Source organism: Podarcis liolepis (assembly GCF_965112155.1).
Source record: "Podarcis liolepis genome assembly, chromosome: 14".
In the NCBI taxonomy this organism is placed as follows: Eukaryota; Metazoa; Chordata; class Lepidosauria; order Squamata; family Lacertidae; genus Podarcis; species Podarcis liolepis.
Genome location: NC_139569.1, coordinates 15,886,825 through 15,912,546, shown reverse-complemented (window position 1 = coordinate 15,912,546; position 25,722 = coordinate 15,886,825). Strand labels below are relative to the sequence as shown.

The 25,722-nt window shown below is 45.7% G+C and overlaps 3 protein-coding genes across 4 annotated transcripts in view; 2 read left to right on the top strand and 1 right to left on the bottom strand.

Moving 5' to 3' along the window:
- PDXDC1 (pyridoxal dependent decarboxylase domain containing 1) overlaps positions 1–7,745 on the bottom strand; it is a 50,852-nt gene extending 43,107 nt beyond the window's left edge. Inside the window, exon 1 of the mRNA XM_083474297.1 lies at positions 7,526–7,745. The gene's annotated coding sequence lies outside the window, so the exon portion shown is untranslated. The remainder of the gene's footprint in view (positions 1–7,525) is intronic.
- Positions 824–17,100, top strand: MPV17L (MPV17 mitochondrial inner membrane protein like). Of its 2 annotated transcripts, XR_014518929.1 has the most exons (5): positions 824–1,946; positions 3,596–3,666; positions 6,621–6,650; positions 8,389–8,635; positions 17,012–17,100. XR_014518929.1 is itself a non-coding variant. In XM_083474577.1 (4 exons), exons 1-4 carry the CDS (start codon positions 1,640–1,642, stop codon positions 8,566–8,568), a joined length of 588 nt encoding a protein of 195 aa, XP_083330703.1. In that variant the 5' UTR covers positions 827–1,639; the 3' UTR covers positions 8,569–12,742. The 2 variants fall into 2 exon arrangements, 1 of the variants encoding a protein (XP_083330703.1); XM_083474577.1 differs by lacking the exon at positions 17,012–17,100 and having other exon boundaries at positions 827–1,946; positions 8,389–12,742.
- A 3,192-nt stretch (positions 17,101–20,292) lies between these two features.
- BMERB1 (bMERB domain containing 1) overlaps positions 20,293–25,722 on the top strand; it is a 40,952-nt gene continuing 35,522 nt past the window's right edge. The window contains exon 1 of the mRNA XM_083474574.1: positions 20,293–20,633. Coding sequence (XP_083330700.1) covers positions 20,528–20,633 — 106 coding nt within the window. The 5' untranslated portion in view covers positions 20,293–20,527. The remainder of the gene's footprint in view (positions 20,634–25,722) is intronic.

The window sequence follows — 25,722 nt, the reverse complement described above, 5'->3', positions numbered from 1 at the left end:
CAGCCTGAGAGGACGTTGGGTTTTGTGCAGTAACGAGCTATAGCAGCTATAGTCATTTCCCGGTAACAGCTTACACAGTGGGACTTGCTTCTGAGTGAAAGCAGCAAGCAGGATTTAGAGCACCAAAGTCCTCTCCCCTCCTTTGGCTTCCTGCAAATGGTATTCAGAAGCATTGCTGCTTCCAACTGTGGAGGCAGAGCACAACCATCATGGTTATTATCCTATGGATTGTAGTTAAATCAATGAACATGCCTCACAGGTTCATTCATTTAAACGGGTCTATCCAGTGTTTTTTCAGGGGGCACTCAATGGTTCTTTTGAAAAAAAATGGTTGTATCCAGCTTATACTCACAGTGGACACAGTGGTTTTTTTCTCTAGAAAAATAGGCGCTGGTACTCAACACCATGGAGTTGCTACAGCAAGTGCCACACTTTTTAACATAAAAAAATCAAAAAGGTGCCCTTACTGTGTACCTTTATATCAACGTTGCCCAAAATCTCGTTTGTAACTCCTGAAGGAGTATTTCATTTTGAAACACATGGAAGTAAAATAAAAAGCCTTGCACCTGTGCTTTGTTTTGATCCCATGAACTTGTTGTCCAGGATCCCTTTTAAATACACAGGGCTCCTAGCACTAACCCAACTGAGGGCAAAAGACTTCCCTAGAGATGAGATCCATGTAGATAAAAAAGACCATTAAGAAAAAGCGATATACTCTCCCAAAGGATGCTATGGGAACAGATGCACCCCTTGACTTTGCCAATGTCTCAAAATTGAGCTGTGCTGCCACACTGTGGTGAGAGAAAGTGATCCCATAGCTGTTATGAGTGATCTGGAGTCTTGTGGCCACTCCTCTTAAAAGACCAAACCACATTTATTTACCTATTACATTTATATCCCTTTCCTGCGTGGAGCTCAAGGCAGTTTACATGGTTTTCTTCCCCATCGGCATCTATCACAACCAACCCTGTGAGAGACTGTGACCGGCCCAAGGTCCGCCAGTGAGTTTCATGGTGGAGCAGGGATTTGAACCCTGGCCTCCGGGGTCCAAGTCCTCATTTCATGGTGCATATTTGGGAGCGCATCCCTCTGCAGGGTGCAGAGAGCTGGGTGGGTTGGTGTGCCATACTACGCCATAGCTGTCAACCTTCCCTTTTTTGCGGGAAATTCCCTTATTCCAGTGCCGTTTCCCGCTGCTTCCCGCTGCTATTCCAGATTGGTAGATATCCCGTAGACTGTCCCCGGGACAGGCGAGGCTGCTGATCCCTTATTTTCGAGGCTGCTGATCCCTTATTTTCAAATCTGAAAGTTGACAGCTATACTACGCGTGGCGAGTGAGGAACCTGGGTCCCCATTTTCACATAGCTATGAAGCAATCGGGATGATCTTGGGCCAGTAGCACCAGTCTCTCGGCCTAACCTACCCCGCAGGGTTGTTGTGTGGCGGGGAACCTGATCCCCATGCCAAAAAACGGGGGTGGCGGCGAGGAAGCGGCCGTGCGCGTCGACTGCGAAGGGGGAAAAGGAGGCAGGGACTGAGGCGTCTCCCTCCGGCGAAGGAGGAGGAGCAGGAGCTGCAAGGGCGACGGAGCCGGCGACGCGAGCCGGCCGGCTTCCTTGAACCCCGAGCCGGGCGAGCGATGGCCCTGCTGGGCCGCCTGGTGCGGCGATCGCCCTGGCTGTGCAACGTGGCGCTCTACGGGAGCCTCTTCGCGGCGGGCGACGCGGCGCAGCAGCGGCTCCGGCGCCGGCCGGGCCAAAGCGCGGACTGGGCGCAGACGCGGCACGTGGCGCTGGTGGCGCTCTCCTTCCACGGCAACTTCAACTACGTGTGGCTGAGGGCGCTGGAGAGGCTGCTGCCCGGCCGGGCGCCCGGCGCCGTGCTGGCCAAAGTGCTGTGCGACCAGCTCATGGGCGCGCCCATCGCCGTGCTCGCCTTCTATACCGGTGAGTGAGGCCGCGAGAGGGGGGAGGACGGAGGGGGCCAGCTCCGGAAATGGCAGCTGTGCCTCTGAGCGCACGCAGAGTGCAGGGAACCAGCCAGTGCTGGATTTACGTATAAGCTAAACAAGCTATAGCTTAGGGCCCCACTATCTTGCCCCCTCCCCCCCTAAATTTCACTATTAATATACTTCTTCTTAATTGTATTTCAGTTCAACAATTACTTGCTAAAATACATATTTTATTATGTGCAAATGGCTTTAGATACTCATTAGGTCCATAAATTATCATATAGCATATATTCAACACAAAAACCAGCGACAATTTGTCGTTGACAAAGGACAGCTGGACATATAAAGGACCCCATTACCTTCAATAGCTTAGGGCCTCATCAAACCTAAATCTGGCCCTGGAGCCAGCCCTGGTGGAGCACCCGAAAGCAGCCTTGCCTGACCTGGTTACGCTGGTGTTGTATTGCTCTAAAAACACTGGCCTGTGAGCGCTCCAGTTGGAGAACAGCCTTTACCAAAGGTGTCATGGGCTTTGAAGACAAACTCAGGACGAAAGGGAGAAACGTGCTAAGAGGAAGGCACGCTTGGCAAATCCACTCTGTGATCAACTCCCGCCCGGAAACCAATGTCCCCACTGTGGAAGGACGTGTGGGTCCAGAATTGGCCTCACAGTCACTTACGGACTCACTGTTAAAACCGTGTTTATGGAAGACAATCTTACTTGGCTACGAGTGATCACCGAAGAAGTAGTAGTAGTATTGCTTTATTGCATTTCTAGCGCACCTTCCTTTTTCCTCCTCTAAGGAGCTCAAGATGCCACACATGGTTCTCCCCGCTCATTTTATCCCCACAACAATCCTGTGAGGTAGGCAGGCAGGCAGGTTGGTTGGTTAGGCACCCTGTGAGCTCCGAGAAGGCATTTGAACCCTGGTACTCCGGGGTCCTAGTCCACTACTCTATAACCACTACACTTGGCTCTGAGTTTGGACTATGACTCCTATCAGCTGCAGCCGGTACAGCCTTGCTGGTTGTAGCCAAGAAGACAGATAAATTACCATTCTCAGAAGCATGGATGAATGGTCCAAGGCACTGGATTAAGGCTCCAGCAGCTGCCAGCCTGTGTAGACAAGATTGAGCTCAGTGGACCAAGGCTCAGTGGACCTAAGGCAGGTTCCTATGTTAGGGAGAAAGGCCGCAGCTCACTGGTACAGCATCTGCTTTGCCTTCAAACATCCCTGCTTCAGTCCCTGACATCTCTTTCTGAAATGTTGGACAGCTGCTGCAAGCCAGTGTATAAAATACAGGGCTAGGTGGACCAAGGATCTGACTTGGGCAGATTCTTGTGTTCCTATGTGAGGCTTTTTTAAAAAAAAAATGGGTGGGGGACAGGAAGCAACTAATTCAAGAAATTAGGTTAGAATTGACAAGATGTGACTTTAACATGAAGCCGTGCATTAAAAAAATAATAATTCAAGAGATCACAAGATACATATTTTATGGCAAGACAAACATACTATTCAGGATGCATTCAGAAGGAAATCGTTAGTGAAGCAGAAGTGTGTGGCATAGTATAAAATGCTGTGTAAATGGATTTCTAGTAGATTTTACTTGTATTCTGACTTTCCTTAAACATTTTGTGACCAGGCATGAGTATACTCCAGGGGAAAGAGGATGTCTTTGCCGACTGCAGGGATAAATTTTGGAATACCTATAAGGTAAGTGCAATGCTATATTGAACGTGGTCCCATCACCATACACACCTTACAAGTATGCCCACATTTTTACTTACTTACTTACTTACTTACTTATTTACTTACAGCATTTATACCCCAGCCTTTAGCCAAAAAGGCGCTTGGAATGACTTCAAAAAATTATTTATTGGGCTGTATATGCCCTCAGACTCATCATCAAAAGACATGACACATGAAGAAAAAGGGGAATACTTTAGGAAAGAGAAAAAAAGAAACTCAACTTACAGTGGTGGTTCTGGCTGTCTGGCCCTCTTCCCATCCCTCAAATTATGCACACATTACATGCCAAATGCATCCTGCTTTTGTAGTGAGGGGTAAGGAGATAGGTAAGGTCCTTGGTCCCAGAGCTGACCACTGGAACTTTTCCCTCAGCTATCCTTTTGCCATTTGAGATTTCACCAAGTACTGTCCACTTGCAAAGAAACCAATTTCCCCAGTTCCAAGCACTAGAGACCTGTTTTTAAAGACACAAACCAGTTGCTGTAAGTCTGCAAAGGCTTTCTGCTGGGGTCATAAGCCTTAAATTTTGTGATGAAGAGGCCCAGCCAGTAGATATGTGGGCAGGGGTGTATGGAGAGAATCAGTGCAGAAGACCGAGAACATAAATGGGGGCAGAAAGATACGTTGGAAGTTGTTCAATTTTTAAACATATAAACACATTTTTAAAAAACAGGTAAACAAGAGCACCTTGATTGCCTGCTGTCCCTAGCAACTCAGGACATTATAAAGGAGAAATGCATTTATGTATTAGTAAGCAATTTCATAGAATATTGCCTGTATGCTTTTCCCTGTATCTCCACAACTGCAACGCCTGGAGGCTTGCCTTTTTCTTTTTAATGAAAGCTGAGCATGCAAGGTGTGGCTGTACCTCCACACAGCCCTTGCTTTTGTGGCCATGACATTGTTCATAACCAGTCTGCATTTCAGCTCTTACATCAAGCGTGCATTTATGTAACTCTCAGAAACGGTATTATGAGAGCAAGGAAGAAAAGAGTTTTGCAGGTGATGTGAAATAAATATGGTTGTTCCGAGGCGTTCGTCCTCTGCGGTTGAAGGAAGCATTTGTTCCTCTATACCTTTGTTTGCCAATCTGGCAAATGTGCGAGTATATCAGGTATCATGTAATTCTTGCGGCCCACTATGCTGTGCTTGTTGTGCTTAGAATGAAGCAGTGCTATCTCTCTGGGGTTCTTAAAGTGGCAGTTTGAGGATTACCCACCTTCCCGCTTGTGACAGGCCCCAACTGCGCTATACATTTAAATAAAGCAGGACCATACCACTTTAAACAGTCATGACTTTCCCCAAAGGATCCTGGGAACTGTAGTTTGTTAAGGGTGCTGAGAGTTGTGAGGAGTTCGTGTTCCCTGTCCACAGCCGCCACCTGTGCTTTAACAACCCATCCCTCTTCCCAGGGAACTCTGGGAATTGTAGTTCTCTGAGGGGAATAAGGGGACCTCCTTTGGGTTGCGCAATATGATATCCAATGTAACAGTGGCACTAGCAGAAGCTGATTGTAGCAGGAAATAGCCAGGCTACCACAACCAGCCACAAGAATCATGCTGGCTTCTTGGCTTTCTTTTATGAGAGCCATTCTGCTAGCACAGCTAGTACACCACTAAGGGACTTTAACTTAGCACAGCATTGAATTCCACCCATCTATGTTGTTGTTATTTCATTTTATGATTACAGATAGGTAGCCGTGTTGGTCTGCCATAGTCAAAATAAAAAAGTTCCTTCCAGTAGCACCTTAAAGACCAGCTAAGTTAGTTCTTGGTATGAGCTTTCGTGTGCATGCACACTTCTTCAGATAAGGTATCTGAAGAAGTGTGCATGCACACGAAAGCTCATACCAAGAACTAACTTAGTTCATTTTATGATGTACATCAAACAGAGAGAACAATGATCACAACAGATGAAAATTAGAAGATGGAAAACAAAACTATAAAATAGGCACATGGAATGAATAGCTGCACACGAATTAAAATAACAAAGTACAAAGAAAGACTATCAACACTATCAGGTCATCAAGTTTAGTTCCAGATTTGTCGGGCTTGTGACAAGGGTTGCCTTGAAAATGATGGCTCCGCTGTATATGTCATAAAGGAATGTCAAACCATATAAAAGGTGTCTGGAGGTTCTTGCCTTGTTGAAATCTCAAATTATGCATGACTTTCTCCAGTATATCCCAGAGTAAGCAGTACCAAGCATGCAGCATCTCTGGCTGTTTTCCATTGCAATTACTATTTGTGCTGCCAAGATAATCTATAATCATAGAATCTTAGAGCTGGAAGGGACCCAAGGGTCATCTAGTCCAACCCCGTGCATTGCAGGAATCTTGGCTAAAGCATCCATGGCAGATGGCCATCCAACCTCTGCTTAAAACCCTCTAAGGAAGGAGAGCCCACCACCTCTCATGGGAGTCTCTTCCACTGCCGATTCCAAGACCAGTTCTTTTGACAATATGTTTACATTGGTAAAAGGACGCGAGTGGTGCTGTGGGTTAAACCACAGAGCCTAGGACTTGCCGATCAGAAGGTTGGCAGTTCAAATCCCCACGACGGGGTGAGCTCCCGTTGCTTGGTCCCTGCTCCTGCCAACCTAGCAGTTCAAAAGCACGTCAAAGTGCAAGTAGATAAATAGGTACCGTTCCAGCGGGAAGGTAAATGCCGTTTCCGTGCACTGCTCTGGTTCGCCAGAAGCAGCTTAGTCATGTTGGCCACATGACCTGGAAGCTGTACTCCGGCTCCCTCGGCCAGTAAAGCGAGATGAGCGCCGCAACCCCAGAGTCAGTCACGACTGGTCCTAATGGTCAGGGGTCCCTTTACCTTTACATTGGTAACTCATTTATTTTGATGGCTTTTTTGTGGTACTTTCCCCACTCAATTAACTGCTTTAAATATATTTTGCTTTTGTTTCAGACTGGGCTGATGTACTGGCCTTTTGTGCAGGTGAGTTTAAATTTGCCTTCCCCCTCCTTAGAAACTCATGACAAAGACAACAGCAGCAGCTACAACAATGTGCTCATCAACACAGCCGGATGATTACCCTGATGCATTCATTCTTCACCACATCCCCATATCTCTAGTTCCTGGGTCAGCTTGTGGAGCAGCCAGAAACCTCCTATCTGTGTCCCCTTTGAATATTCAGCTGTCCCTGTTATTGCAGCAGCAGGAGATGCGTTCCTTGGGTGCTGGATCTGCTGTTCCCGTGGATCCTGCCGCCTGAGGCAGCTGCCTCTCCTAGCCTCATGGGTCGGCCGGCCCTGACTGTGGCAGCCACCCCTCAATAAGGTAACCCTCATGGGTTACCTCATGGCCCGATTTCGGTGCTTTAAAATTAAGACGCACCCTGTCAGTAACACTTGAGATGTCTGCTATTATATCCAGCAGCAAGGATTTTTTCCCACATGGGAAGGGAAAACCTGTTTTGAGGCAATTTGTAAACAAAACTGGAATTTTATTTAAACACACACAAGGCGGGCTGTAGCTTAGTGGTTACTCTGATAAGGCCCAATACTTTGTTTCAGTAAAAGAACTATTTGCAGATATAGTTAAAAACGTACCGTATTTTTTGCTCTATAAGACTCACTTTTTCCCTCCTAAAAAGTAAAGAGAAATGTGTGTGCGTCTTATGGAGTGAATGCAGGCTGCGCAGCTATCACATAAGCCAGAACAGCAAGAGGGATTGCTGCTTTCACTGCGCAGCGATCCCTCTTGCTGTTCTGGCTTCTGAGATTCAGAATATTTTTTTTCTTGTTATCCTCCTCCAAAAACTAGGTGCGTCTTGTGGTCTGGTGCGTCTTATAGAGCGAAAAATACGGTACTTAAAGCTCATAATTTAAACCTCTCCCTAGAATGGTTATTGGTCTTGCACTATAAGTAAAACACTCCCAGCCCTTTCTAGAATCTTTACATTGCCCTTAGAAAACAATCTGGGTTGCCCTGCCTAGCTAGCTGCCAATTTGACCATAACTCGGCTCTAAACTGATCCCTATCTCATCACTTTCCAAGCCCTATCCTACAGTTAAGCCCTATATCCACTCTGACAGTTAAGCCCTATCTGACAGTTTAACTGTCAAGTTATAACTCTCTACTCCCTCCTGATTGAATGACACTCCAGCTCTGATTGGTTTCTTGGTCGCCAGGAGGCTGGCCCAAGGCCCATCCATCAAAGAGACCAACATAAATAAATTCTCCTTGGCTTACCCCCATTCTATTTCCCTTTTCAAAGCTTGTAGAACACCAGATTGGAGTAGTTTTTAACTACAGGAAAATCCTAGAGTTTCACCATTCTGTAGTGAAATAAACAACTATCCAACTTTTAGAAGACATCTGAAGGCAGCCCTGTTTAGGGAAGTTTTTTAATGTTTGACGTTTTATTCTGTTTTTAATGTTCTGTTGAAAACCGCCCAGAGTAGCTGGGGAAACCCAACCAGATGGGCGGGGTAGAAATTATATTATTATTATTATTATTATTATTATTATTATTATTATTAGGCAGGGTTTGGGAACCTGTGGCCAACTCCCATCGCCACACTAAATCTCACACTGCATCAGTTCAGCAAAGCAAGCTCATTTTGCAGCAAGTTGGATCTGCAAGAAACATGACAAGGTGAAGGCTCTGATATTTCTCTTGTGCGTTTAACTCGGTTTCGTTCTGTTTTTCTTTTTTCTTTCCCCCAAATAGCTTTCCAACTTCAGCCTGGTTCCGGTGCATTGGAGGACGGCGTACACTGGCCTGTGTGGTTTTATCTGGGCAACTTTCCTGTGCTTTTCCCAACAAAGCGGTGACGGAACTGCAAAATCAGTTTTCTTGTTGTTCCGAGGCAAAAAACCTGACGTGGACGAGATGCCGCCAGAGAAATAAATATATTGCTGGTGCAAAGCATCCCTCACCTGTCAGGGAGGCAGCGAGCTGCGCTGGCAGATGCCAGGTAGATTTTTTTAGGGGGTGATGAGAATGTACATGAAGGTTGAACTAAAAGTGAACAAACTTGAGCATTTACGAAATGGTACCTTATTGCTGTGGGAATGTACTCAGCTAACTTTTAGGGTTGTATCCAATTATTGGGCATGACTAACTTAGGCCCCTTAATTTTAATGCTTCTCCTCTGAGTGGGCTTTAATTGACTGCCACCCATCCATTCTGCCAGTGCTATTTTTCTAGAAAAAGAGGTGCTGGAACTCACCATGAACACCTCCCTTGTTCTCTTAGAATGGCAATGGCGCCCACCTGAGAGGTGCTGGAACTGAGTTCCAGAGAGTTCCGGCTGATAAAAAGCCCTGCATTCTGCAGAGACACAGTAACTTTACTTCTCTTTTATTTCAGTCATGGACTTGAGGGTTCAGTGTGTGCCTGTAGAATTCGGGAACATAAAATATGTTAACTACCAATCTATGGTTTAGAGCAGGATTGAGGAAGTTCTGTCTGGCTCTCGGGACTTTTCCTGTACTGCCCTCCCCACCCCAGTCGCACTCTCTTCCCCCAAAACGATACCCTTCACTCCTTGAGTGCTTTTGCTTTGCTGGGATGTGTTATTGAACTCTGATCATGCCTCTTGTTTGACTGGATGAAGGCTGTGTGCGTATAAGCTATCCTGTTGCACAAAGGTCAGACTTAACATTTGTTGCCATACCCACATTTGGTTCTGGCCCTGCCCACCAGCATGTGGCCCCTAAAAGGTTATACAGAAGGGAGTACGGCCCCCAAGCTGAAGAAAGGTTCCCCACACCTGGTCTGGAGGGATACAGTCCATTGCATTGCCTGATTTGGGTCTTTTTGTGCTTCATGTGTAATAAATCCAGTCTGATGCACGGTTGCATCCTGCACAGCTGTAATTCAGCCTGTCATAATAATAATAATAATAATAATAATAATAATAATAATAATAATAATAATAATTTATTTATACCCCACCCATCTGACTGGGTTTCCCTAGCCACTCTGGGCAGCTTCCAACAATAGATTAAAAACACATTAAAACATCAGACTTTAAAAACTTCCCTAAACAGGGCTGCCTTCAGATGTCTTCTAAACGTCAGATAGTTGTTTATTTCTTTGACATCTGATGGGAGTAAGGGCCTATCCAAACTTGCCTTTTGCCCCACTCCTTTCAGCCAGAGGACCACACTTTAATGCTCTGTGTCTGAGTGTTTGTTTGTTTTTGCCCCAAGCTTTTCACATGAAAACTCACTCTTTGAAGCTGAATCGGAGCAAACATCAGCTTGGGTTTTTACTGCAGATTGAGATTTGCTCCGATTGAGCTTTAGAAAGCAGATTTTTGCGGAGAAAGCTCTGGAGCAAAAAACAGGATGTTCAGATACAGAGCTTTAAATGGCAGGCCATGCCTGGAAAGAATGGAGGCAAGGTAAGTGTGGATAAGCCCTAAATTCCTAGTTGTCACATGGCCATATGTTTTTGCCTTTGACTGCAGTCAGCTCCTGCCATCCTTGCCCATTGGCTATTCTGATGGGAGTTGGAATATGACAGTGTCTGGAAGGCAGCATGCTGACTTCTCCTGGAGTAGAGCCTCAGAGAAGTCCTGCATGAACTCCTTGATCCACCTGAAGTCCAGGGGATTAACAACCCGCCCCTAATAGGTTTCACATGTATTGATTTATTTTTAATCTGTCCCTCCAGCTTAGAGAGGGTGAAGTCTGATAGCAATTTCTGTTCTACAGTTTGCCCAAGCAGTTTGATGTTCTGGACAGTCTTTCCAAGGTCATTTCCCTCCAACCAAAAGTGCACAAGAGTGTTGCTGTTCTTCTTATTTTTATATATTTACACCCTGCCGTTTTCCCTGACAGGACTCAAGGCAGCTTACAAATAAAAACAATGATCACTAAAAACAGAGAAAAAGCAATCATTTTTTTTTTTTAAAAAAAGCATTAATAGAATTAAAACTATATACATATATAAAACCTGTTCAAAACATACAAATAATGACAATAAAAATGTTAATGGTGGCTTGGAGAAAGTCTGCAGTTTTAGTTACAAATATGCAGACTGAGAAGGCCTGGTTAAGCAAATTCTCCATGAACTGCCATTTTGCCTCATAAGCAACAATAACTGATATTGTGGACAGAATTCAGAATCCTATGGCTCTAGTCTTTAAGGTTATTAAAATCAGGTTGAAAATAACGTGGGAAACGCCAAGGGGAATTGTGAAGAAGAAGAGAGAAGAGAGTTTGGATTTGATATCCCGCTTTATCACTACCCGAAGGAGTCTCAAAGCGGCTAACATTCTCCTTTCCCCTCCTTGCCCACAACAAACACTCTGTGAGGTGAGTGGGGCTGAGAGACTTCAGAGAAGTGTGACTAGCCCAAGGTCACCCAGCAGCTGCATGTGGAGGAGCGAAGACCCGAACCCGGTTCACCAGATTACGAGTCTCCCGCTCTTAACCACTACACCACACTGGGCAGGGTCTTTAGTAGGCAGGGTGGGCTAACTAGAAGATTAAAAAGATTGCCAACCTTGGGTGTTGTTTTGGCAGCTGCTAGTTCCAGTCTCCAGTGCAGGAATGGGGAACTTTTTTCAGCCCAAGAACTGCATTCCCTCATAGCTAATCTCCTGGGGGCCACATGCCCAGGATGGGCAGGGCTGGATACAAAAGTAGGTGGAGCAACGGATGTAAAATTTTACCTTCATACAGTAGGTTACATTCTAGCCACATAGAAACCAACTCACCACATGTATGTATCCAGGAGTTTTCAGGTGCTATCCTGGCGTCTTCACTTAAAAGGATCTCAAGGCTGGGGGGGAAACCCCGCCTCAAAGCCTAAAGAACTACTGACTTTCATTGTAGTGTCTGGATGGCCTAATGCAGGCATAGGCAAACTCAGCCCTCCAGATGTTTTGGCCTACAACTCCCATGATCCCTAGCTAACAGGACCAGTGGTCAGGGATGATGGGAATTGTAGTCCCAAAACATCTGGAGGACTGAGTTTGTCTATGCCTGGGTGAAGACAAAGCCGTTTCGTATATAAAGAGTAATTTGAAAAACTAGCATATTTTTTTGTAATATGTGTATTACAAATGTTAATGTAATGTGTAATGTTATGATAATTTGTTTTAGTGGAGAGCATGTTTCATTGATTTTTGATTATGTATTGTAATTGGTTTTATAAAAAGAAAAGTAATTCATGAATGGCAAAGGGCACCTTTCATTTAATCATGAAAGGCAACAACAAGCAAAGGGATTCATGAGTCCACCTGGATTCATGAATGGCAAAGGACATAGGTCAGTTGGTTCATGAATGGAAAACAGTGTTCTGTCTTAAGACCCATCCCTGCTCTTGCCCAGGTCCCATTAACTTCAACAGAGACAGTACAACAGAATCTCCAGGTCAACTGCACCTCCAAAATGGCATCACTTATAAGTAACAAATATACCCCTTGATACGCCAGTGTTTAAGATCAGGATTCCCATTTCATGGGTCACAAGTGTGTTATTGATCAGACAACTGAAGGCCAGTATATTCAGTAAACTGTTTGATTTTTGCTTCTATTTATTCCTGTGGAAAGGAGGCCAGTTGCTCGTTATTTCTCTCCTACAGTCTTTCTCTGTGCCGCAGGGCCATTTCTCGAGGGATTGAAGTGGCTTGCTTATTACAGGGCAGCGCAAACATTTGCCTATCACAGCAGCTAACCTCACAGTGGAGAAACATTAACTGTATAATTTAATTTTATAGCAGAGTTTAATTGCTCAGATGGAAGGCGGGTGGAATATTGAGTCATCAGTGTTCTCCTTGCTAATTATTAAAATTCCTTGTGGATTATGCTTCCCCTCTCCTGCAATGTACTTGTACTGGAAAAGCAAGGCAGCATGGGTTCTGTGCAAAGCTTGCAAGATCGTTTCATGAGGACCAAGAAAACATGGTGTAAAAACTTAATCTTCAGTCTCATTCTGCTTCAGCATCTGGGCAGAAACGTAGCCCAATTTTCTAAAAAAAACCCCGTTTCATCTGTTTTTGTTAACCCATATGTTTTCCCCCAAGTGAATGGTGCTTTCTCTCTTTCTCTAACGATAGTGAAGTAATTTTTTAAAAATTGCATTATTTATTATACAGATTTAAACTACTGACTCTGATCTCCTGCTGCTTTCAGCTGCAGTATTGCTGCAGATATGTGAAATACTGCAGTTATGACAGAATATTTAATATACAATGACATTCTCAATCATTTTAATAGTTTATTAAGTGTTTTGGGTTTTTTTAAAAAAGAAAAATCTGTGTGCTTTATATGTACAGTGATTCCTTCTATTTGTTTCAAAGTAAATAAACTGGGTGGAGGTCCTGATATAAGCCTTCTGCCTCAAGTAACCTGAAAATTATGTGGGGTTTTTTAATGTGTTTTGGAAGTTTTGTTGTAGTGTTATATTGCATTCTGTTGGGTTTTGGGTGTGTGTGTGTTTTTGGTGGGTTTTTTTTGCCTTGGGTGGACATGGTCCTGAAAGGCAGCATATAAATGTTTTTAATGATATAGATAATAAAATTATGATATTGAAAACATTTTGCTGCTGACTAACAGTGTGTGGAAAAGAACCATGTGACATGGGCTGCCTGGGGGATCAGAGCTTTTATCTCAACCAAAGGGAAACCTATTTGGAAGAAGCTTGCAAGCAACGGAAGTAATATAGGAGTTTATCCTGGCCTGCTGCATTAGAGAGGGAGAAATTGCCAGGTGGTTGTGCCACGGTGGGCCCATGGGCCTGCTTAGAACCACCAGGCCATTTTGGCCAATCCATGCCAAAGCACTGTGAGTGGCACTTTGTAAGTGACACATTTCAAACTGCACTGGCAAAACCAGGTTGCCTGATGTGATGTCAGGTGATTGGTGGGTGGAAAGTGCCACCCAACTGCCGGACAGGAGGGCGGGAAGATAAGAATCCGGCCCAACTGCTGAATTCATTTCTTTACCTCTGCCATGCTCTGATTATTTATTTTGATTTATATCCCACTTTTCCTCCAAGGAATTCAGGGTAGCTTACACAGTTTCCCCTGAGCCCGACTTTCACTTGGAAAGGCCTTTCACTTGGAGCTATCCATGGTGCTGAGATCAAGTGCATGGAATCAGAATTGTAGATCTGAAAGGGAACTCAAGTGATACCTATTCCAACCCCCTGCAATGTAGGAATCTTAACTAAAGCATCCATGGCAGCTGGCCATCCAACCTCTGCTTAAAAACCTCCAGTGAAGGAAAGGCTACCACCTTCCAAGGGAGCTATCCATGGTTCTGGAATCACTTGTCTGCCTTTCCCCCATGGGTTCCTGGCACAGACTGGTCCAAACAAGAGTTCACACCTCCCCTGCTGTCATACCCTGCCTCTGTTCATTCACTGTGGGCATGATTGAAGCACAGCAGCCTCTTGATGTACGTAGGCTAACTCTGTAAGCTGGTACCCAATATGCCCACCTCCTGACAGCTGTTTTTAACTTTCAAAAAGCCACCTTCCTGATCATGGATCTACTATGCAGCATCTCATCTGACCAGATGACCCATACCAAATGCTGCGGTACGGCTGGGGTTGGAGGGCCTCCAGATGAGCACCCAGATAATGGTCATGGCAAACGGTCACCTTGGCTGCCACGGACATGCATCCTTATTTTTCTTTTTTTAAAGCTTATAGCCAACGTGCAGCTGGACAGGCATGTACATGGTTACAGATGGCCACATATAACATTAAGTTTAAAAACACATTATCCTTTCCTCCAACAGTTCTTTTTAAAATCAACCCAAGTTGGTGGACTTCACTGCTTCTAGTGGGAGTGAGTTCCATAGTTTAACTGTGTGCTGTGTGAAGAAGCACTTTCTTTTATCTGTCCAGAATCCTCCAAATTTCAGTTTCATTGGATACCCCTGAGTTCTAATGCTATGAGAAACTCTTCTCTATCCACTCTCTCCATGCCACACATAATTTTATAAACTTCTATCATGCCACCTCTTTCTTGCATTTTCTCTCCATGCCCCACTCCCAAATCCAGACTTTCCAGGCACTGGCCAATCTGACCTGGATAGAAATTCTCTCTCTGTTCTGCAATTGCTGTTCACACCTTTGGAACAAGCAAACCCCATTCATATTACTTATGTACGTATTTCCCTGGGCTTACATACTGCAAACAATCCAATCTGGTAGTCAGAACTTTGTAATAACTGCAGTATAATTCATTTGCAGGATCTCTGCATGTCAGTATTAGCCCTTATCACCTGGCTAATACTTGAAGGATGGAGATGGAAGTCCTGCATTTATTTGTTCAATGAAATATGCTCAGCTGACTCCATTTCATGCACCACCTCTTTTTATATCCGTAACCAAAGCTCAGCAGGGACATTAGCACTGAGCTGCTGTGGGGAAACCCATGACATTGATAGAAGAACTTTACATGAAATTGTAAGCTCAATTGAGAATGGTCAAATACATGCTGAATAGCCCAGGTTCCATATATAGCAGTAATTCGGGCTTTAATCTAAATGGATTGGACAGGGCATCGATGAAGGATGGTGAGAGGGTTTTATAAAGGCTAGTGAGGGTGGGGCTGGAGCTCAGTGGTGGAGCATGTGCTGAGCATGCAGGATGTTCCAGGTTCCATCCCCAGCATCTCCAGTTCAGGCTGGGAAAAGACTTATGTCTGAAACCCTGGAGAGTTGCTGCCAGTCAGTGTAGACTGTACTGAGCTAGATGGACAAATGGTCTGACTCTATAAAGGTGTAGATTTTTTCTGTGAGAGCTACCTCTGTGCACACTCAGACAAGGGGATGTGAAGATTCCTGGGGGCAGAAGAGAGCATCTAAAATGGGAACAAGCTGCCTATTTATTTCATAAAATTTATACACAGCTTGACTGTTAAAAAAACCCAAAACCCTCATCACTGCCCACGTGAATGGAGAAGTGTGACACTTTAACAATCCCCTGAAACTGAGGGTATGATTTCACTGGCAGCTAGCACACTTGCATTTACAAGTCCTGTATACAAACCATTCCCTCCATTTCCAACCTCAGGTGCTGAGTGCTGTTGCTTATGTAGCCAGAATGTTGCCAGCCCTGCCCAGGAGGCAGTATTGTCATGCTGCTCAAGCCATGTGTTTTGTGGAAATATGTGCAAGGTTGGGGGGAGAGGACCCCCAAAACAGCCCAATGTGCACCAAGCATGCCCGGGGACCGCAGAATGCTGGCTGATGATTGGGCTCCTCTGCCATCGAGCTACGGCCAACAGGGGGCGGAACTGAGTGCCTGGACTCCTGAACAGCAGCCCTCCACGCCATAACATTTTGCTGCAGTTTCCACTTGTGTGCTTATACTTCTATTTGAAAATTCCCTGTGGGCCGACTTGCTCTGTGTTGTTTTTTAATGGCGGCATTGTTAGCCGACAGTTTTTATTACTGCTTTATGATGCAGTTGTTACGGCTTTTTTTTTTTCTAAAATGAGAACTGCATTTTATTTTTTGTTGACTCTTCAGGTGCTGGGCACGTGACAAAGAATGAAGCACATCAGGTGCTGGAATTAAAAAAGTGGGAGCTGCAACAAAATGTTGCTGTGTAGCCTTGCTTCATAGAACAGGGGTAGGGAACCCTTTTCATACCAAAGGCCACATTCCCATCTTGGTAACCTTCTGAGGGCCACATGCCAGTGGGGGCAGAGCCAGAGACAAAAGTGGGCGGAGCAACAAATGCACATTTTACAGTACCTTTGTACTTGACTAGTTTCTCTACTCACACACCCCTCTCTATCCTCTAACCAGGCAAGCAAGAGGCATTAGCAGAGTTCAAGGACATTTTCCAGTCAGGCAAAAGCACTCAGGGTTTGACAAAAGACCAGTGAGGGGTGTGGTGTGGAACGAGAAGTGTGTGACCTGAGGAGAGATCCAAGGGTGAGATGGAGAGGTTTGGTGGGCTGCAATTAACACCCAGGCCTGAGGTTCCTCACCTCTGTCCTAGAAGAACGTCTCCAATCAGGAGTCATGCCATTTTGTCATGGGCTCAGAGTCAGCTTCACCTGATGAACAGCAGCCTGAAGGGGGAGTGAACTCCACTTGCAGCTGATCAACTTTCAGGGACACAGAGAAGAAGCTGTTGAGAACCAGCTGGCTTCAGCCTTCTTCCAAAAATGACCCCTGAATTTTTGAATTTTATTGATATTGATGCTGCATTTTATGTTGTATTCAATGCTATTTTATGTTTTTTCAAGTCACATTTTAATCAATGATTTATATTTGCTGTTAGCTGCCCTGGGCCCGGTTTTTAAACCAGGAAGGGTGGGGTATAAATAAAAAGTTATTGTTGTTGTTATTATTATTATTATTATTATGCAGAATTTCCAGCAGCAGCCAGATGCCTAGCCCTGCCTTGCTGCTTCCAGCTTGTCTTGACCCTTGACCCCCATGACCATCAGATTCCCTGACCCCTGGACCTTCTGACCACATGGATTGCTGTTTGCTGAACCCTAGGACTGGACCTGACTTTGGATACTGACTCTGCATCCAGGCAAGTACACCTCATGGACTCTGCTGGCCTCCCACTCCACTGAGCTCTGCACACTGCTGCTAAGCATGAGACTATGACACAGTTAACCAGATACTATAAACTGTAAGGATATCAATAAAAGTTCCTGGTCCCCTGATCCAGTGTGCTGTAGCTCTTGAGCATCCTCAGTCCTCCTTCAGCTGTTTTCTGGGGTGGGGGGGGTTGCCCCCTTAGGTCTGACGCTTGTTTCAGATTTCTTTTTGTGAAACCTAGGCATGTACAAAGCTGCCTTATACCGAGTGAGGCCGGTGACCCATCTTAACTCCATATTGTCTACACTGGCTGGCAGCAGCTCTCCAGCCAAGTCTCCCCCCTCCTATCTGGAGATGCTGGGAATTGAACCTGAGACCTTCTGCCTGCAAGGCAGATGCTTTACCACTGTGCCACAGTCCCCTCTCCTTCCCCAAGCATTCTAACATTTCTTCCTTGCTACTCAACAGGTCCATTGGGGCTCCATTTTTGTTGGCACCCACCTCCAGCATTCACAATTAAAGGGAGAGAAAAGCCATTTCTCGCTGTCATATTTGAAGAGCCGAATTATTATTACTAGTATTTTGGAGGGTGGGCCGCTGTTGTCTTTTGAGCTGTCTTCACCACCTCTCCCTCCACCATAACCCATATGGGTGCCTTTGCTTCCTCCCACTCCTGCACTGCTTCCAATGAATCAGTTCAGCCCACCCCCAGCAACGTCTCCACACAGTCATCACCCCCAAATTAGCAGTAAAAACGGCACCACCACCTGCTGCTTAAGCTCCTGACTCATAGCACTGTCTGGCCTTTCTTGTTCTGGATGCAAAACAACAGTCTGTAAGTTACTCTTGCATCTGCTGTCCTTTAAAACAGCCCAAGGGAAACTCTGCCGTGTCCAGACCAAATGGAAGATCAGGCAAGGTGGAAGTGCATCAGCTGGCCTTGGTATTCTTGCTGCCTGTGATGAAAATCTCATGAATAAACAGAGGTGGCAGGTGCCCTTTGAGGCTGGTAAGGTGGAAGGCAGGGAGACCAACAGCAGGTGGAGCTAGAGCCATTGGTGGGTGGAGCCAACTAATTCCAGAATTGTAGAGTTGGAAGGGACCCTGAGGATCATCTAGTCCAACCCCCTGCAATGCAGCTGTTCCATATGGGAATCAAACCTGCAACCTTGGCATTATCAGCACCATGTTCCAACCAACTGAACTGCACTGTGATGGTGGTACTCAGAAAACAATATGCATTGATAACTGCATTTTAATTGCATTGACAAAGTAATCAATGGGTTTGCTGTGGGTTAAACCACAGAGCCTAGGACTTGCTGATCAGAAGGTCGGCGGTTCGAATCCCCGCGACTGGGTGAGCTCCCATTGTTTGGTCCCTGCTCCTGCCAACCTAGCAGTTCGAAAGCACATCAAAGTGCAAGTAGATAAATAGGTACCACTCCAGCGGGAAGGTAAACGGCATTTCCATGCGCCGCTCTGGTTCGTCAGAAGTGGCTTAGTCATGCTGGCCACATGACCCGAAACGCTGGCTCCCTCGGCCTATAGAGCGAGATGAGTGCCGCAACCCCAGAGTCGTCCGTGACTGGACCTAATGGTCAGGGGTCCCTTTACCTTTACCCTAACTGAAAATTTGGCCTCTACCTAACTTCCTCTGACCCACCTAAAGAATGTCTAAGTTTCCCAGTGTGTCGTCACATCTGGCAGAGCAAACCCTGGATGGACAGTGGTGGCAAAATGGCACAGCCACTGCCATCTCTGCAAACCCATTGTTCATGCTGGCTGGGGCAGAAGGCAGGGGTCAGGGAAAGCTCTCATATGCTGGCCAGATCACTGCCCTCTTCTGGAGAATCTCCCCTCACTGCCCCACCCTTCTCTCATATTGATATAGTTTCTACACATAGGAAGGCTTTTAGTGTAAGGGTATCAATACTTTGGGGCACTGTTCTCCTTTAAATCAGGCAGGCACCTAGAATCCTGATATTCTGTCACCTGCTATGACTGGCAGAATCTGAGACCAGGGAGAAGAGTCGGTGGAAGAAGATTGGAAGAAATTTGAAGACTATTTACAGAAATATTGCAAAATTAATGAATGTTAGAATGATGTCAGAATGATGTTAAGAGGTTTAAGCAGCAATGTTTTAAAGGTGTATGAAAAATGGATTATTAACAGGTGAGAACTCAAAGTTATATGATATTAAGTTAAAGGATTAAGATAAAAACAAAGAGGGGAAAAATTGCTGAATTAACTAACTGAATTGGAATACAAAAAAGGGAGATGTGAGGAGGTCAGGGAAGCAAGGATATGAATATATGACATGGAAAGATTGATGTGTTTTCTTTTTAAATGTTTTTTATCTTTTTTCTGTATTTTGTATTTTTTCTTTTTCTTTTTGTTTTTTCTTCTAATCTTTTTATTTATGTAATTTTTTTCCTTTGAAAACTTAATAAATATCATTAAAAAAAAAGATATTCTGTCACCTGCTCAAAATGTTTTTGTTTCACTAAGTCTTTTATTTGTTTAGAGAATTAATTTAATTCCTCATTGGTTCTTTCTTCTGCATTTTATGAGTATATGATGTTTCCATGATTTTATTATAGACCCCCATTATATCTATATTTGTATCTATTGAGATACAGAAATATAGACATATGCAATGCACAATAAAATAATTTGTTAACCACCAGAACTCATGAGTTGGAGGTTTGCAAATATCCTTATCAAACAAATAAACTCTCCTGAGTAGGTCCCTGGACTTTTAAACTTCTTCTGCCCCAGAGTCTTGCCCTGTTGGCACCTCTGCTCTTAGGGCTGGGGATTTTTTGGGGGTGCTGCCTCTTCCTCCCTACCCCACGCCCGAACACACACAGATAACACAGAGACTCAGAAAAGGTTATCTCCCTCTGACGCCCTGCTATGTGTGGGCACTGATTAGCATTTTCTCATACTCAATCAACATGTACATATACATACCCTCCATCCCCACTACGACATATTTGCCCTCATTGTTTGCCTGCTTCCCCCTCCCCTGCGTTCCCTCGGGCGCTTCCTTTCACGAGCATCTTCGCACTGAGCATGCGCGCTGCATCCCTCCCCTCCCCTCCTCCTCTGGGTACCAGCGCGACGGAGGGAGATGCAGTGAGCTCAGCGAGGCTGGCCAGCCCCGGCGTTGGTAGCAAACAAGCCGAGAAACGCGCACCGAGCAGCTCCCGAAGTCCCTCTGCGTCTCCCTTTTCTCCAAGCCCTTCCTCCGGCTGGGATGGTCTGCTAGGAGGAAGGGGAGCCCGCCAAGCAGCCGAGGGAACAGGGCCCAGGCAGAAAAGGGCTCCGGCATGGAGTTAAAGAGATCCATCTCGGCCAGCATGGAAGCAGAGAAGCCTCTGAGACGCTATGGGGCAGTGGAGGAGACGGCGTGGCGAGCCGAGGGGCTTGGGAGAAGTAAGTACTTCCCACCTCCCCATGCGGGCTTCGTGGTCTGGGCTCCTCCTGTTTCTGCATCGGATAGGATAAGCTAGGGAGCTGGGCAGCTATCAACAATGTAAGGAGCTGCTTTTGCCCAGTCGACCATAGGTCCATCTGACTCAGTGTTGCCTGCACTGGCTGGTAGCAGAAGATCCCCAGGGCTTCAGGCAAGGGGTCTTCTCTAGTCCCAACGCCACGGATAGAACTCGGGACCTTCTGCATGAGAAGCAGGTGCTCTCACTGAGCTGTGCCCCTCCCCCAAAGCAGAAGAACACTGTTTATCCTGGGTCAAGTCATTGATCCCTCTCTGGCTCAATATTGTTTGCATAGAATGGCAGTGGCTATCCAGGGTTTCAGAGAGGTTTCTTTCCATGCTCTACTGGGAGATGCCAGGATTTAAACCTGGGACTTTCTGCATGCTAAGCACCAGTGGCAGCCCTTTCCCAAATGGCCTTCAGTCAGTCTGTCAGTCTCTCTCTCTCTCTCTCTCTCTCTCTCTCTCACACACACACACACACACACTCCCTCCCTCTGTTCTAGTATCACCAAGCAGGCGTGCAACTGAGCAATTGCTTCCTAGGAACAAAAGGGAGTTGTGCCTATATTTGGCAAGGATGTTCTCTAGTGCTTTTCTGGTGATGCTTTTTGAGGCTGTGAGGAGGAGAGATCTCCGAGAAAAAGGTTTCTCTCTTATTACCCCTTAGTGGGAGAAAATAAACCGGGGAGAGGGACAGAAGAAAAGGGGATCTTCCCGTGGTCTCCCTCCACCCCACTCCTTGTAACTCAAGTTAACCATACTTTATTATGCCTTTGCAAACAAAAAACAACAAAAAAACCCCAACCCCCAATCCTTAAACTAGGCAAATACTGGCAAAGTGCTTTGCTGTTAGAAAAGGGGGTGGAGAGGCAGGTTTGTGGAAGCATTTCAGAGGCAGACTTTTCCTTTGTTATCTCTCTCTCAAATAGCATTACAAAAGCATGTGGATTTTTTAAAAAAGAAAACTGCTAGCAGCAGTTTAAGTCGTAGGAAAAGGGCAAGAGGGACCTCTATGCACTTTGTTTTGCCCCATGGATGATGTCTTATGGGAGCGAGGGGGAAGGATGGTCCCTTGTCAATGGCGTTTCAGTCATGCTGAATGGGCTGACTTAACAAAGGCTCTTGCGTGCCAAATCTGTTGTCGGTTCAAGCCTTCCAGCTTCTCCCAAGAATACAATCATTAACCATCACCCACGCTCCAAAACCTCCAATGGAAAGAAGCTTGGATCCTCCCTGCCCCCACCTCACCCAGTTCAAGTCAACTGCCCCAAAGACAGCAGCTGTTAACCTTTACGTTGGGAGGAAGAATTGAATTCAGTTGATTATGCACCAGTTTGTTCCCTCTGCCACTTTCCTGGGAAATCAAGATGCGCCCAGAATTTGTTGCAAAAATCACTCAAAGTCCTCGACTCCTGGGATATAAAACGCCTTCAGGTTTCTCTTGAAAGTGTAGAATTGATCTTACTGAGAAGCTTTCTGGGTGTGGCAGCCTCTCAGGACACACTAAGCTACCTTATGCCCACTCAGACCCATTGGTTCATCTAGCTGTGTGTGGTCTACACTCACTGACAGCAACTTGCCGGTGTTGCAGACTTGAGTCTCTCCTAACCAGTCTTACCTGGAGATGCTGGGGATCAAACCAGGGACCTTCTGCATTCATAGCAGATGCTCTAATACTGAGTTATGGCCTTTTCCCTTTGGGGATAGGCAAGGAAAGTACTTCCCCCCGCTACAGTTTGATGATGTGCATCAATGTACATTATTAGGTGGTTGCTCCACATCTTACACCAAAGAGCTTTTCAAATTGTTGCCTTTGGTTGCTCCCATCGTTGGGTTTCAGCTGCATCTCTTGGTCTTTGGCACCCCATCCCTAGACTTTGATAAGAGTTTCCAGCAGCACTTTGATCTAACTCTCCCCCCACACCTACTGCTTCCATTGCAGTGATAGTTTTTGTTGCAGTGGTTGGCATTGATTCAGAACTAGTTGGCTTGGTGATTCCCATGACAGAGCTGAACCAGACTAGCAGTGCAATTCTAGACACATCTGTTCAGAAGTAAGTCCAATAGGGCTTACTCCAGTAGTGACTGGTGCCCATAAGGACTGGTAGGGCAAAAGGCAGTGAGACCTATGAGTAGGCCGAGCCAAATCTAATAATTGGCAGAGAAAATCCTCTGAGAAAGGCAGACTGAAGTTGGTGGGACAAGGCCCTGATGGATCAGACACCATTGGCTTACTCCCAGTACGGATGGGGGAGAAATTTGATTCAGTTCACATTTAAAGCTGAATCTATCCCATTTGTACTTTTCCGAACCATATAAGAACTGGAGTACAGCCATCCTTTGAAATCCGCACTTGTTCAGATTTTGCGATGCTGTTCTGCAACTCACCAATGTCTATTGAAATGCATCTGTTGGGGGAAAGTGTGGGTGAAAATGAATATAGAAGCAAACATATAAAAATGCTTCGTCCAAGGGGGAGATTGCTTGCAAAAATGTATGCGTTAGTCAAAACTGCAAACAAAATTGTGCTCATTATTAGAAAGCCTCACTGAAATGCTGGTGAATTTTTATGAGCATTTAAAAACAAACAAAAACACAGACTGCATCAAAATGCGGAGAAATGAATTTAGGAATAAAATTTAAAAAAGAGAAACCGAGAGAAACAAAATTGACACTTCCACTCCTACTCCCAGGAATTCCTAACTATAGAGATTCCTAAACAAACTTACCTGGGAGTAAGTTTACAGTGAGATTTCCTTCTGAATAGCCATGTATAGGATCACACTGTAGAACACTTTTTTGGTAAACAGCTTTGTTGCTGTTGTTTTGCAATTGAATGGTGTATAGGTTTTATAAAATAAATAAGTAATAGAAAAGACGGGGGTTAGCTGTGGCATTGACCACTATGGCATGACGAAGTGGATTAGTTTCCTGGAAATGTTCTAAGAATCCAGAAGTGATTTTTCTTCTTGGTAACTTTCTGTCACTTCTGGGCAAGGTGCATGCTGTTTGGGTGAATCACAACTTATCAGTTGGTTTGATTTTATTTGTTTGGGTAGGAATAGAGATAAGGGCTTCTTGTTCCACTACAGCCTGTGTCCTTAGCCATTACTGCTGTGGTGAATGTGACTGTGCTTATTTTGCGTATGTTTAAGCTTTAATTGAATTGCCACAGACCGTACTGATACACCCATGTTTAAGCATAAGGTTGCACCCAACTCAATCCCAACCAGAGTAGACCTACTGAGACTGATGGGCCAAAGTTAGCCGTGTCCGTTAATTTCAATGGGTCTACTCTGAGTCGGACCAGCATTGGTTACAGCCCATATTTGGATGACTAGCTTTTGTGAACTAAGGACTACTTCCTAAGTGCTATGTCATAATAAGTCTATTAGTCATAGGAGCATAGAAAGCTGCCTTAAACCAAGTTAGACCATTGCTCCACCCAACTCCTTTTTGTCTACACCAAGTGACAGCAGCTCTCTGCTGCCTGAAACCTTGGAGATCCATTTGCAATCAGTGTAGACAATACTAAACAATATGGCCCAATGACCAGACTTTATATAAGGCAGCTTCCCATATTAGGGGCGATATAAAAATTGGAGACCTATTTCAATAGCTACAATAAACACTGGGTCCCTCCTGGATTCCCATGCTTTATTTAAAAGGTGGTTCCTCACCTGCGTAACAAACAAAGTGGTGTAGAAGTAAATTCTTACCACTGGGGAAGACTTTGCCTGAAACCCTGGACCGCTGCCACCAGTCAGTGTGTAGACCATGAGTAGGCAAATTATCTGGCCCAATCACCTTCTAAATCCAGCCCGTGGATGGTCTGGGAATCAGCGTGTTTTTACATGAGTAGAATGTGTCCCTTTATTTAAAATGCATCTCTGGGTTATTTGTGGGGCCTGCCTGGTGTTTTTACATGGGTAGAATGTGTCCTTTTATTTAAAATGCACCTCTGGGTTATTTGTGGGGCATAGGAATTCGTTTATTCCCCCCCCAAAAAAATATAGTCTGGCCCCCCACAAGGTCTGAGGGACAGTGGACTGGTCCCCTGCTGAAAAAGTTTTCTGACCCCTGGTGTAGACAATATCATCATGGACCATTGGCCTGACTTGAGGAAGAGGCCATAGCTCACTGGCTGAGAATACACCATGCTGCAGATGGCCCCGGGTTCAATCCTTGGCATCTTCAGGTAGAAGAATAAAGTAGAAAGTGAAGAGACACAGCCAATCAGAACAGACCAGGGGCAGCGAACTTCCTGCCCTCCAAGGGCTGTTGGACTTCCTTCAGGTCTGGCCCTTCAGGTCTGGCCGCAGGCCCTGCTGGCTGGGGCTGATGGGTGTTGGAGTCAGGGGCGCCGACTTATAAAAAATATTGGGGGAGCCCCCGAAAGCTCATGAATAATAAATAAGCTCATGAATATGCAGATAAAGTGGCGCCGCCTCCTCGTGAGCGAATAGGGGAGAGCGTGCTGCGCCTATTAATCAGCTCCGAAGGAAATTGGGTGGAGCTTTTGCTCGGGAGGGAGGGCAGGAGGCATGCAGCCCGACCCTGTGCATTTTGGGCTGGGGGAGGGGTGGCGGTGGCGCTCTGCTGGAGGGGTGCCCGAGATTATTGGGGGGGCGGAGCCCCCCCAAACGAATTTTTGAGGGGGCTCGGGCCCCCTCAGGCCCCATGGAGTCGGCGCCTATGGTTGGAGTACTGGCGGAGGAAGAGGAGGGCGGGGGGAGCACACCGCCCCTGGCAGCGCGACCCCCAGGGTGCCATCGCAGCTGTCCCCCCCCACTGGGCGCCCCGCCCCCAGGATGCGTGCCAGCCCCACCCCCTCCTGCTCTCCGACCCCGGTGCCGGAGCATGAAGCTCCGCCACCGTGTTGGAGTCCAACAACATTCGGGGGGGGGGTGTCATTTTCTTTTTTTGCCCCTGGAAGAGACTGTGCTGAACTAGACGGACAGCGGATCTGACCTGCTACCAAGCAGTTTGCCGTGTTCCTAATTTATTGCTTCACAGTCGAAAGAGAAG